At 37.6% G+C, this 12,405-nt stretch overlaps 1 protein-coding gene across 2 annotated transcripts; it reads right to left on the bottom strand.

Annotated features, from left to right (window-relative positions):
* Positions 1 to 236: 236 nt before the first annotated feature.
* Positions 237 to 9,829, bottom strand: LOC108676193. 2 transcript variants are annotated; one of them, XM_018164245.2, is made up of 7 exons: positions 9,727 to 9,829; positions 7,671 to 7,733; positions 5,941 to 6,094; positions 4,964 to 5,178; positions 2,375 to 2,535; positions 1,445 to 1,911; positions 237 to 870 (listed from the first exon to the last, which is right to left on the bottom strand). In XM_018164245.2, exons 2-7 carry the CDS (start codon positions 7,697 to 7,699, stop codon positions 619 to 621), a joined length of 1,278 nt encoding a protein of 425 aa, XP_018019734.1. In that variant the 5' UTR covers positions 7,700 to 7,733; positions 9,727 to 9,829; the 3' UTR covers positions 237 to 618. The 2 variants fall into 2 exon arrangements, with proteins under 2 accessions (XP_018019734.1, XP_018019735.1); XM_018164246.2 differs by lacking the exons at positions 7,671 to 7,733; positions 9,727 to 9,829 and adding an exon at positions 6,497 to 6,604.
* Positions 9,830 to 12,405: the final 2,576 nt, after the last annotated feature.

Raw genomic sequence — 12,405 nt, 5'->3', positions numbered from 1 at the left:
TGGTAAATTAGACTACAGTTAACATTCAAGCTCGGCTGAAATTTGTCACTTATATTCTGGAATACGCGAATGAAATTTGTCACAGGTAGAGAACCCTCTGAATAAATTCATACGCGATAATAATAGGTAAAGGCACTCTACAATACAAAATTTTTTTATCTAAATAAAGCGAATAAAACTTAAAAGCCAAATGCTTATAATAAATTAAAATCTATTTTCTAAAAATAGTAGATTGATTGATGAAATTAACATGCGCTAGAAGCAAAATTTAGGAGCAGACAGAAAGAGCTTTTTTTAAACAATATTTTCTATTAGGATTGACACTGGATATTTTAGCCGTAAACCTCATTCATGATATGAATGATTGAAGAATGAAGAAGAAGAATGTTTGTAATCATATTTATCTACATCCGGAAAGTTGGGTGAATTTATTAGTAAATTATTACAACATAATGTATAAATACCACGTAACCAAATATCATTATTTATTTTGTTATTTATTTATTAAGGATTTTGATGCGGTTTGTACAATCGACTTCATATTGCTTAGTGAGAAGAAATAAATTTTTTTGGCCAAACATTGAATTTTGGTTGCATCACTTGCGTACTGATGTCGCGTCAGTTGCTACGCATCTCCTGCACGAAGTCAAGCAAGAGAAACTGAGAGGCTGGCGACAAGCGGCTACTGCGGAAGCGATCTTTGTCTGGAGGCGGCTGCTTCACGGAGAAGTTATCGAGAAGCCGCGGCTGGGTCACAGTGAGCTCATAGACCACCTCGTCGTCTTTGACTTCGGTTTTGGCCCATTGCAGGAATTTGATCAGGCCATTTTCCATCTCGTCCGGTGAGAAGTCAATCTTATTGAAATTTCTCTGAAATGACAAGTGCATGGCGTGAGATGATTGAATTAGAAATGTTACGGGACTAAACTTTACTTTCAACAATCAGAGCTCAGAAGATCATTCCCATGTACGCATTGATTCGTGGCACTTTCAGGTCATGACTATTCCCAGTCGTGCTTGAGTTACAGTTAGTTACGTGTCTGTAGCTACCTGAGGAGTACATGGCTCCTAGCTAGTACAAGAGTACATGATAATATAGAGTTTCTCAAGCCTGATATTCCAAACAGCAAACACTTTCACTTCGGGCGGAAGGATGCAATTAAGCGAAAAACTTCCATGAACACGCAGTTGCGACGAACACAGTTGGTACACGTTCGCCTTACATGTTACACGTTCGCCTTACCACAGCTGCATGCTTCAAAAAATTTTTGTGAATGAAATAGAGCCACATTTTGGCCCTGACGATTTCGAGTCACTTTATTCAACAAAGAAATAAAAACTACAATGTATCATTACAGTGCAGAAACCGTTGGGCAAGGTTTCCCTTGGGAAACGTGGTTATTACCTGGCAATAACAACAGACCTCACAAAAATAGATTCTCACCTTTTGCAAATCAGGCAGATCATCTACACGGAAGGACCGAAGGCACCACACAACGCCGCTTTTATCCCGGAAGCCGCACACCACACTCGGGATACCCACCGACCAGCACTGCGCCCACGCGTTGCGCATTGTGTACGGCTTCAGATATTGTTTCTCGGCGTCGAATTTCGGCATACCCGTTTTTTTTTTGTCCTTGGCGTCGACGTTTAGCTTGCCGGTTTGTTTTTTCTTTTTGTCCCTGGCGCCGGCGTCGATTTTCAGCTGGCACGTTTTGAGCTCGATCAACGCGGCAACGTTGGGATGCTGCTTAATATCGTCTGTGTAGAAGTCCTTGTTCATCCCGTCTACCTCAGCCTTGTACAGAAGGGTGTAGTGGTCTGGCTTGGACGACCGCTCTAATTCAAGTTTGGCTTGGACTACTACATAGTACGATTTATTCCCATTGTTTCCAGTGGAAGCTTTAGAACCTGAATAAAAAATTATTATTATTTCATTTTGTGTTCTGGTCAATCACGCATGACGGACGTGAAAGACGTGAGAATTTGAAAATATTTTAATTTTAAACTAGTTAGATAAAAACGATTAGGCATGGTGAGCTACAATACACATTTATGGTAGCATACTTCAAGAGCGTCTGTAGTTTTAAACTTCTGATTGGTAGCTTACAATCTAATAGCTATTTTATTTTCCTGCTGGGCGTTGGAGCCATGGGCTTATTTAAGAGTAAATATAAAACTTGTGACCTACGTCTTTGTCCCCGAAGCAATTCAGTGCAACTCAGTCCGTCTGGTCGTCATTCCTCTGGTCAAACCTGTCACGTGCGGTTCTTCGCGAGAAGTTCATGTTTGTAACTCGAGCGTCAAGTGCAACCTGAGACATGTTATTTCAGATAAAATTGTGTACTTCTCATTAAGCCAAATCACATCTTACCGTGCTCCATGCATCGCTCGAACTTGAAACCATAGGAACTGTCCTTCCGCTTATCTTCCTCTGTTCTTTCGCTGTTCTTCCGCTTTTTTCCGCTGACGCTTTTGTCTTTTTGCTCCTCCTTCTCGGAGGCCACATGGTACATATAAATTGTCTCGCCAATCCTGTAATGGAATCAGTTAAATTTTGGAAATTTTGTGACCAAGCCGAAAATGGATATTCCTCCAACGATGCCTACCAGCTAAAATAGACAAAGAATAACGTGCATGATCGAATATAATGAACCTCACTATCTTGAATGTACCAAATTGTAATTCATCAAGCTGTTACATCAACAACTCGAGAAAATACTCACTCCAGGGCATTTCTGAAAATTTTCGAGAATAAAAAATACATATATAGCAGTTTTCAATTTGAGATATTTTTATCGTCGGAGATATTTTAAATACAGTCATTATACGCTCAAATTACTTGGATGTGAGTAAACTGCAATATCTAATTATGAGAGAAAACTATCCAACTTTACTATACACTAATATTATCAAGTTATTCATATCGATTGGAGAAGTATTATTTACTTTCATCTAAATAATGTGAAAATAGTAGGGTAACATCGGGCAGCGAGCCCACTGCGGGTCACGGGCCCATAGCGGGTTTCTCGCTAAGTATGGCAGATATTGGTCCGTGTTCTCTACCGCCGGTCGACATGCAGTTTCACTGGGATGAAGTGTATGGATTTACGTTTTGCTAAGTGTTTGCGTTATTAAGTTATTTGTGAATAACTTTTTTAGCCCAGATAAAAATTTTATTGCTGCTAAACAAAACTGTTTTCGATTACTGTAGATGAAGCTTTTGAAATTACTGTGAATTATATTTTGAAAGTAATATTTATAGGGATAATTTTGAGTAATATTTATAGGGATAATTTTGGAGTGTTAACTGAGCATCCACGAGAGCAGGTTGTGTGGTGCCTAGAGCTCTTCGATTGCTTGTTGTTTGCTCTGTAGATTTCAGTCAACACCAATGAGCCAATTAAAAGTTGAGTTTTTATGGTGTTGGCTGAAATCACGATTAGGTACGAATTCTCTGCACATAATATCTGGATTCTGGACGAAACCGGAAAGAAGTATTTTCTGATCAACTAAATATATTTTTCTAGTCAATAATATATTTTTTCATGTCAAGGACAAATTTTTTTATATAAGGATAAAATAATTAATTTTTTTCAGGGATATATTTTTCAAGTCATGGATATATATTTTTATGTCAATGAAATATTTTTCTTCACGTCAGAGATAGATTTTTTAAGCCAGGAGTAAATTTTTTTTTCAAGTTAAGGATATGATTTTTTGAGTTGTTATTAAATGAATGAAAGTCATATTTTTATTATATTTTTCTTATTTTCAACTGTAAAGTGTTGTTTTATAATTTTTTAAAGAAAAATATTCAATTGTGATAGAGGGACCAAGGGTGGGCGCCTTGCCCCAAGCCCAGGGGCCCATTGCCCCAGGGGTGGGGCAATGGGCCCATTTTGACACTTTTTACAAAATAGTGTTTTATTAAAAATTGGTCATAGAATAGTATAGTATGTCTTCGGCATTGAAGAATGGGCCTGGATAGGCCTGTCGCCGATTCTTATACTTTTCTTGGCTGGAGTGGCCTTTTGATCAAATCTTTTCAACGGACGGTAGATTTAAAATCGNCGTTCATACTCGGAGCTTCAACGATGCTATCAGGGAGGCTGTTCCACATGTCGGTGACTCGAAACGAGAAGAAATGTTGTCGCATGGATGTGTTACAACGCAGTTTTTTTTAGTTTATAGCCGTGGCCCCTGGCATATAAGAATTTTTATCCACTCGCATGCGCCGCCCTGTCCCGAGATTCGAAAAAACTGTCATTGATCCTTATGACCAGGTCGCAATCTTTCATATGTTGTTCATACGTTAAGCATGGTATACGGTGACAATCGAATCGAAATTCGAAAAATTGAATCGAAAGAGTGATTCATTAAAGGTTTAATTTCATTCAACACTAACTTTCTATGTTGAACTCCGCTTACTTGTAACCGTTATTTTCCAGTCATCTCTCTAGTAAACCTATGAGTCTTGGTGTCGATAAATTTCAGGGGCATTAGTCTTAGTGGCATTTTACACCGGTAGCAATCCGGTGTAAAATTTTCATTTTCCTTTTATTCGCACTTATTGAAATTTAATAAGGAAGTATCGTCATCACAAAAAGATAAATAGTGGATTGTGTCCTGAAAAAGACCATCTGGCAACCTTGGCATACAGTTCGATTGGTACTCACTTGGTGGCCTGCAGTACCATTGGTACTCACTTGGTGGCATGCAGTACAATTGGTACTCACTTGGTGGCATGCAGCACAATTGGTACTCACTTGGTGGCATGCAGTACAGTTGGTACTTACTTGGTGGCATGCAGTACCATTGATACTCACTTGGTGGCATGCAGTACAATTGGTACTTACTTGGTGGCATGCAGTACAGTTGGTACTCACTTGGTGGCATGCAGTACAATTGGTACTCTACAATTGGTACTCACTTGGCGGCATGCAGTACAATTGGTACTCACTTGGTGGCATGTATTACAAGTAGTTCGTCCATCTGCGGATAAATGGAAGTAAGAAGGTATCGCATCACGCGGCGGGTCGTCACAAAGTGAGGCTTCGGACTCATGCACTCGGGGTTCTCCAAGATCCATTGCTGCAGATTCTTCAGGCTGTCATTGTTGTCATCCTTCATATCCTCAAGCTGAACTTCGTTCAGGTCCATTCGTGTCTTCAAGTACTTTGAGGGAAATTTGAATTAGAGCATTTTCATAATTTCCTTAATGGAACATAATGGGACTTGGCCCATGCATGGATGCCCAAGCACTCATTTTGGTTTCATGTACCAATTAGGTTTCATGTACCGACGTTTTTATCGTACGCAAGCATGGTTCTCTACTTTCTCCCATTGTCATGGTCATGCATATAAACTGGAAATTATAGAGAGGGCAGTCGAGAAATGTCAGACTATCACTACACCCTTTTCCGATATTTCTTTCAACATTTCGATGATATCTCGTCAATATAAAAAATTATTTGCAAGCAATTTTTCCGAGGGAGATAAATTTATGACGTGGGCTTTGTAGATATGTTGTGAACGATGTTAAACCTAACACCCAATTGTCTATAGCGGATGCAATTCATTTGCAAATGAATTAAGGTTGCAGTTAAAAGTACCAAGACTGGGGCAGTGAGTTGAGGGTTCGATCCCAGCTACCAGCGATAGTTCTGTCAAATCGGCGAGGAGGCCGAGCGGTTTATAGTCACAGCAAAATTGAAGCCATGAGTCGCGTGTTCGAGACCTCGACAAGGTATGAATATTCTACGATATTAAGAATCAGTTCAGGTCTAAAGGCTAAATAAACCTGACATCACTAAACTATACTACTATAATATGAAGTTCAAACTAATTTTTGAGTAATTACGAGCCTTGAAATGCGCGTCGTTCAGGAGAGATTTTGATTTTACATTACTATCCATATTCTATTCACAGTTATTTTACCTTTTTTCCGGACGCTTTTACCCAGCTCATGTCGATCTTTGCGCAGTTTCTTCCATCAAACGCCTGGTCTTCGCCAGTCATAGAATAGTGCCCGATGATTGTAGGAGATAATTTCCGACGAACTGAAGTGCCCGATGATTGCATCGCGGACGAACTGCACGTCAAATACACAGGATACGTAAATTAGGAGCCTAATGCCTACAATTCAGGGGTATCAGCAAGCTGCTGATGCATTTCCACACATATCCATGAGAATACCAACCCGCCATGCTATATATTGCCATTGATTCGCAGTTGATCGTTTGGTTATAAAGAATGGGACTTGCTTTTTGTTCTTAGAGTGCTTCGATGATAAAAGCTTCTATTTCGTAGTTTCGTGGCACGGTGATGAGTAATCAGTCTGTTCAATTTATTCATCACTCATTTCTGGGATGTTTTTGGTACAAAGATCGCAGCAGACAACAAAGTCTGCTGCGACAATATTTCTTCAACCATATAAATGAATATAAATGATTTCAAAAATCCTCCTAGGATTTTCAGTAATTTGAAAACTTACGGTGAATTCAGTTAAACAGCGGTTGGGCCAAAAAGCATCACACCACGATAGGTAAAGTACCAAACTGGATACGGATTCCGGTATGAATATGATGTAACGGACCGTTCTCTTTCGTTTTGGATTCGCGGTACGTAGACCTTTACTGCCTCACGTCCACTCCGTTTGAACCACTCCCGAGATTGAAAAAAGAAGTGGAATTATGCCAACGCATCTTATTCAATGAGTTTGATATGTACATATTCTTAGCTGTTTTAGGAGGATTACCACTCTACAAATGAGCGACAAAGTTGCATCTTGTCTTCATTAATTAGTAAAATATATTTAGATAATTAAGACGGATCTAACTATTGTATATCATACCTATTGTATTTTTCTTTTCAAATATAAGAAACATCGGATTACAGACCATGTCTGTATACTCTGGAGCAAAAAAATGATACTGAAATCGTACTTGGGAATGCAGCGCGGCTGTGATGTATGTAGATCGTTGCAGTATTCCAGACAATCATTGTGTATATTCGACTGACCTGAGCGATTTAAATTGTTAAGAATTTATTTATGATATTTTGTTTGCCATGATTTATGGAGTTGCTGGTCTTTAGATGTTTGAATACCTATGTATCGTGTATGAATTCCTCGTAATTAAAACTAATTTACGGTTCGAAACAGAGAATGACAAATTTAGACGCTTCCTATTCCAGTAGTACTCAAGAATGAAATTTGGCAACAAACTGAAATTCCGCAAGATTAAGTTTGACATGATATCAGTTTTTTCTAACTTTTTGAAAATGGTTTTGATGCAACTAATTTTCATGTGCAAATTTAATTCTCTTTTGTTGTGTGACTCCGCTAATGAGTGCAAATACCAGACAAGCTGTGCGTGAAGTATCTAACCAGAACATGGTTTTGTAACAAGACCATTAGCGGTTATGGGAAGTCTATAAGGCGGTTTAATTGCCGAACCGAAATGAGAAATGAAAGTCAAAATATGGACAACACGGAGAGAATAACTTGTATTTATCTATTCTTGATAATTCATTTTTGGAAGTAGAGAAAATTCAACTAAGTTTGAGTTCGTGAAATCATTTAAATTTTGAGTCATTATAAGAAGAGATGTCAAAATTGAACTCGAACGATCAATCAAATTTCGATCTAATTTGAGTAAATATCTTACCTGTTGACAGTCCCAGACGAAGATGCCATCGCGATGACTAATCAATATTTCTACAGAGTTTATCTGAAACATAAATTCAGCGATTCAATTTATATAAACTATTGCAAATGGCGTAGTCAATTTTACGCTATATCAGTTTGAATATTTCAGGACCAACGTGTTCCCTCCTCACATTTTACATTCGCTTCTTGCATTTTTATTATTTACGGGCAAAGCGAAGAAGCAAATGTCTGCAAGACGCCTAGCAGAGCGACAATATAAATTCTAAGGTAGTCTTCACCGTGTTAAATATTATAATGATATGCGTTTAAAAATTACTTTTTAAAGACAACACTTTTAAAGAATCTAGTGTCTCCGATGTTACGCATGTACAATGAATTTATAATTTTATTTTAAAATATTAAAAAAAATAAAAATTTTTTCATATGTAAGAAAATTTAAATTTTCAAAATTATTTATTCTGTAAGTTGATTCATGTATTGTCTCCGACTTTGCGCAAGTGTAAAAATTTCAGATCGATTGGACAGGTAGATGTGTGTTAAATATCAATTATAATATTTGTAGCAGACAAAATTATTTGTTCAATTTTTTAATATTAAAAGAAAATTCTTTACATTTTTAAAACTATTTATTCTATCAATTGATTCATGCATTGTCTCCAACTTTACGCAAGTGTGCAAAATTTCAGATCGATTGGAGAGGTAGAATTGTTTTAAACATCGATTATAAGATTTGTAGCAAACAGGCAAACAAATAACAAGAAGTGAAGTTAAGAAGTGTTGTAAATATGTAACGATTTCCCTAAAGTAGATTCCCAGTTGAAACGCAATCCGAAGCAAAAGCGTCGCATAAAATTCTCAAGCTGTCAGAATAAGGAATAATTTCCCTCATTTTTTGGCATATTTAACATCAACGTACACCAAGTCACAGAGACACAAACACAACAAACAGTCGTTGTGTACTGGCTGCAGAATAAACGACGATCGGGCGAGTGAAGTAAAAGGACGTCATAAATTATCACTCTTCCATGTGGCTACTGGCTAGACCGCTTATAGATTTTCTGAGAAAATTTACGCGAATACTCTTGGCTTGCTTTGATGCCAGAGGGTAAAAGAGTTGGTAACTTTGTGCCATAAAGCTTCCATCCAACACCAGGCGCATCCCGATAGACGAAGATGTACAAACAAACGACGCCACATCATAACATAACAGTGATGTCGGCGCGAAAGAATAAGGTCTGATGTGGCCAGTCGCCGATTCTTGTAGTTTTCGTGACTTGCTCACAGGAGATCTAAAATCATGTCCTTTTACCGGATCTTTTCAAAACTGACGATAGTTAGAAATAGCTACTAGACTTCCACCGGGTTCAATATGGTGCAGATGAAAAGTGGTGCAATCATTGCTTAAGAGTGACTGGCATATTCTCCTTCCAGGACTCTTCAATAGACATAGTTTGTGATTACTGCTAAGCAATGCGAGATGATCACCGTAGTTTAGTTAATAATTATGAGCATCTCTTTCTTCTCCCAGGATACAATTGACAAATTCGGAACCTTGTTTGGCGAGTTTTTGTGTGTCTGGCGAATGATAAGAATGCATCCTGAACAAATTTCTGAATTAAAATATTAAATTGAGAATAAATCAGGCTGTAGCGTCGAAATGAGCCTCATAGTTGATCGACTGAACTTCTGCGTGAATATGAATTTTAGAAATTTCTTATTTTTTAACTTTTGCTGACGAAAAATATGTTCAAAATTTAGCCTAGTGATAAATTGAGCCCATAATTTCATTGAATTAGTGACGACGGATCTATCAAATTGGCGACTTTGGATCAGTTATTAATCCAGAAAAAAATAAATCTAAGTTCTGTGGAACTCTGACTCGACAGGATAAGCGAAACGATTATTTTAGCCGACCACGTGGCTGCATGAATTTTACGTAATTCGTTTTAATACGGATCTAATGAATTTCAATTTCATGTTTACAATAAATTTAGGAAATAAATTAACACAGTAACTATATAGACACACAATAAACTTAATGTATGGATCTTTACCTATAAATTTACAACACCAAAGCACGACAATGACACAGCTACTCTCGACTGCAATTGAACACGGACTGCCCAAGCTTCGCTCATCGGAAGTTCGGATGCATGCATGGAGCACTGCGCTTCACTGAGGCAATAAAATTGCAGTCCGGAAAGGCGTGTCACATTCTCACGCGAGGTCTTGGTGTTGGACCGAACGCATCACTCGTAGCTGCCGATTGAACTGGTGCTAGCGTGAACAAAGACTAATTTGTCTTTCAATGGGTTTTACTGCATTTAACGCAAGATTTGTAACACGCACAGTGCAATGGGTTATCAGTCGCTAATGTGTCTGCTGTGGAAAGTATTTTTAATATATAAATAAATTAGAGAATGAAATCCCAAAGAAGTATCTTAAGAGAAGTATATAGAAGCCCATTTTTTAATTTTTAATTTTATTTTATTTTCGTAAGTGCCGTTTCGTTTTTATTTTTTTTCGTTTATTCCCCATGTTTCTCTCATCCCACTAGTTCTTTCAACGCATAATCCAAACAATCTAGGTACAAATCGGGAAAAAAGCTTCCAAATTCGCTAGATATGGTTTTTACGAATCGAAAATGTATCTCTAAATGCTGTAGCTTGAAAATCATAGGCATAGATAGATTTTTAAGATGGCATACTCTGGAAATTTTGATTGTTCAGGGATCCAAATAATCAAAATTCATTGAAGAAAAGAAGACGATGATAAACGATTATTTTATAAAAATTCAAAAGAGCCTCAAGGAAAAATCATGACAGCTAGAACCTTGAGGTTTTGAGTTTTTTTGCCTCAGATTTGTAATAATTATCCCTACGAAATGAGATTAAAAGCACAGATAACGTAATTTCTTCGAGTTTAAAAGGATCCCACCACTTAAGTGACTACTGATAAAATCCTTGGATTTAAATTTTACGGTTCATTTATTTTTGGCCAAAACTAAATCTCGACGTCGCTTCTGAATAAAAAGAAACATTGTGACATTGAAGACCAAAATCAATTTCACTTCACTAAATGCGCTTAAAATATACTTCGTGTAATCAGAGCTCAACCGTTGGTATTGTAGTTATTTAGCTGTAATAGGTCTACCAATAAATTATTCTTCGTCAATGCAGATCTAATTCGAAGGACTAATGACTATAACAACTGCTAGTAAACAAATAATCAATCGTCGTAAGAATTTCGTAAATGAAGACCTAATAACTAAAGGTAACGTCTTTAAACAAAAGGTGATTAGACATAAAACACATTACATCAACGATTTTTCAATTGTTCTTCGTACCTATATAGACCTGGTAAGAGCAGTTGTCGTCAGCAGAAAACTGTTTAACAGTTTTCTTGTTATATAAACATAATCATCGCCACTAACCAAATGGAACCAGGTCAAGCTTGTTCCCGAGCCTGCGCAACACGTTGTTAGTGGAAGACTTCAGAGCATCAGGAACGAATTCTCCGTAGTCCAACATGGCGACCCTAGAAAGTGTCGATATTGTACTCTCAGTACAATATTAGTTTCATAAACAGGCTAACTACGGACATGAAAATATTTGATGAGCGACATGGACTTGATTGGTGTTCATGCTTAGTTGCTCACTGTTGCACGTTTAGTACGCACCTCAAACTTCGGAACCAATACAAACACAAAAGTAAAGGGAAGAAATTCTGCAATGCAATGAAAAGTTCTAGCGCATGCAAATAGACATTATTCATTCGCGTTATTTCAGATGGTACAACTTCTTAACGCGGTGCAGGCCCGCTTGGAAAAAATCTGGGATTTATAAAAAAATGAACATAGTGTGTGACTGCAACCATAATAATACCTGGTTTAAAACATGGGTAAGGTATTAACCGATAAATTGAACACGGCCAGAATAATATCATGTACAAGATCGGAAGAGTGCTTAAGATATTTGAACTTTTCATTATACGAAAAAGGGTATAAAAATGCGAAAAAAAGGAAACATTTTTCTTCACAGCTTACAAGCGTTTGTGAACGATGGAATAATCTAGCGTTCATTGATCTCTGATTCACATGCAACCCAAATAGGGCTAAAATCGTATAAATATATTCACTTGAAAAATGGTGTTAAAATATCATGTCTTGCTCGTTGCTCTCCCAGTATTCTTAACCGTACCTCAGTGGTGATTCAGCTAGCTGTTTAATGGTCTCTATCCTGACGGGGTAAAGCGGGACTGTCAGGAACGCAATGAGGTTTCCGTTGTACGCCGCGATGAAAACAACGCACCCCATGTACCAGACTGCCATCCACACTCGCCGCCACTCGCCCACTCCAAAAGTGGACAAATTCATGGATTGTGCCACCAGAGCTCCTCCGACCTGTCATGGATAAGTTCAACATTAAGGTTGCACCCACTTACGACTAAAGCCATTGTTTCATTTTAAGTGCATATTGTTCTTATTTGGTATCACCTACACGCAGTCAATTTTATATTCGAAACGTCCATATTTAATTTTTTTATTCTCATCTTGTTAATGGGTGAATGCGTCGAAAAATAATCACCCAAATATCCAAACTATAGCTACGCTTTGTTTCTGCGAAACTAATCAATTCATTTTTTTCAAAACCGGTGCTCTGCTCCCTGGGCTAAATACATTAGTAATCGTGCGACCACTGTCCGAAAAAGGTATTGTGATAAATATTGGTAAA

The sequence above is a fragment of the Hyalella azteca genome, unplaced genomic scaffold (assembly GCF_000764305.2).
Source record: "Hyalella azteca isolate HAZT.00-mixed unplaced genomic scaffold, Hazt_2.0.2 contig16396, whole genome shotgun sequence".
NCBI lineage: Eukaryota > Metazoa > Arthropoda > Malacostraca > Amphipoda > Hyalellidae > Hyalella > Hyalella azteca.
Note: the sequence above shows the minus strand (reverse complement) of the source record. Positions and strands in the feature narration are given on the sequence as shown.

What these genes read in the sequence shown, in the direction of transcription:
- LOC108676193 (XM_018164245.2), bottom strand. Translation starts at nt 7,699, where the DNA reads ATGGCATCTTCGTCTGGGACTGTCAACAG. An exon ending in TCGTCTGGGACTGTCAACAG is followed by an intron (nt 6,095 to 7,670) that starts GTAAGATATTTA and finishes TTTGACGTGCAG; the next exon opens with TTCGTCCGCGATGCAATCAT. An exon ending in CGAGCGATGCATGGAGCACG is followed by an intron (nt 1,912 to 2,374) that starts GTAAGATGTGAT and finishes TTTTTTATTCAG; the next exon opens with GTTCTAAAGCTTCCACTGGA.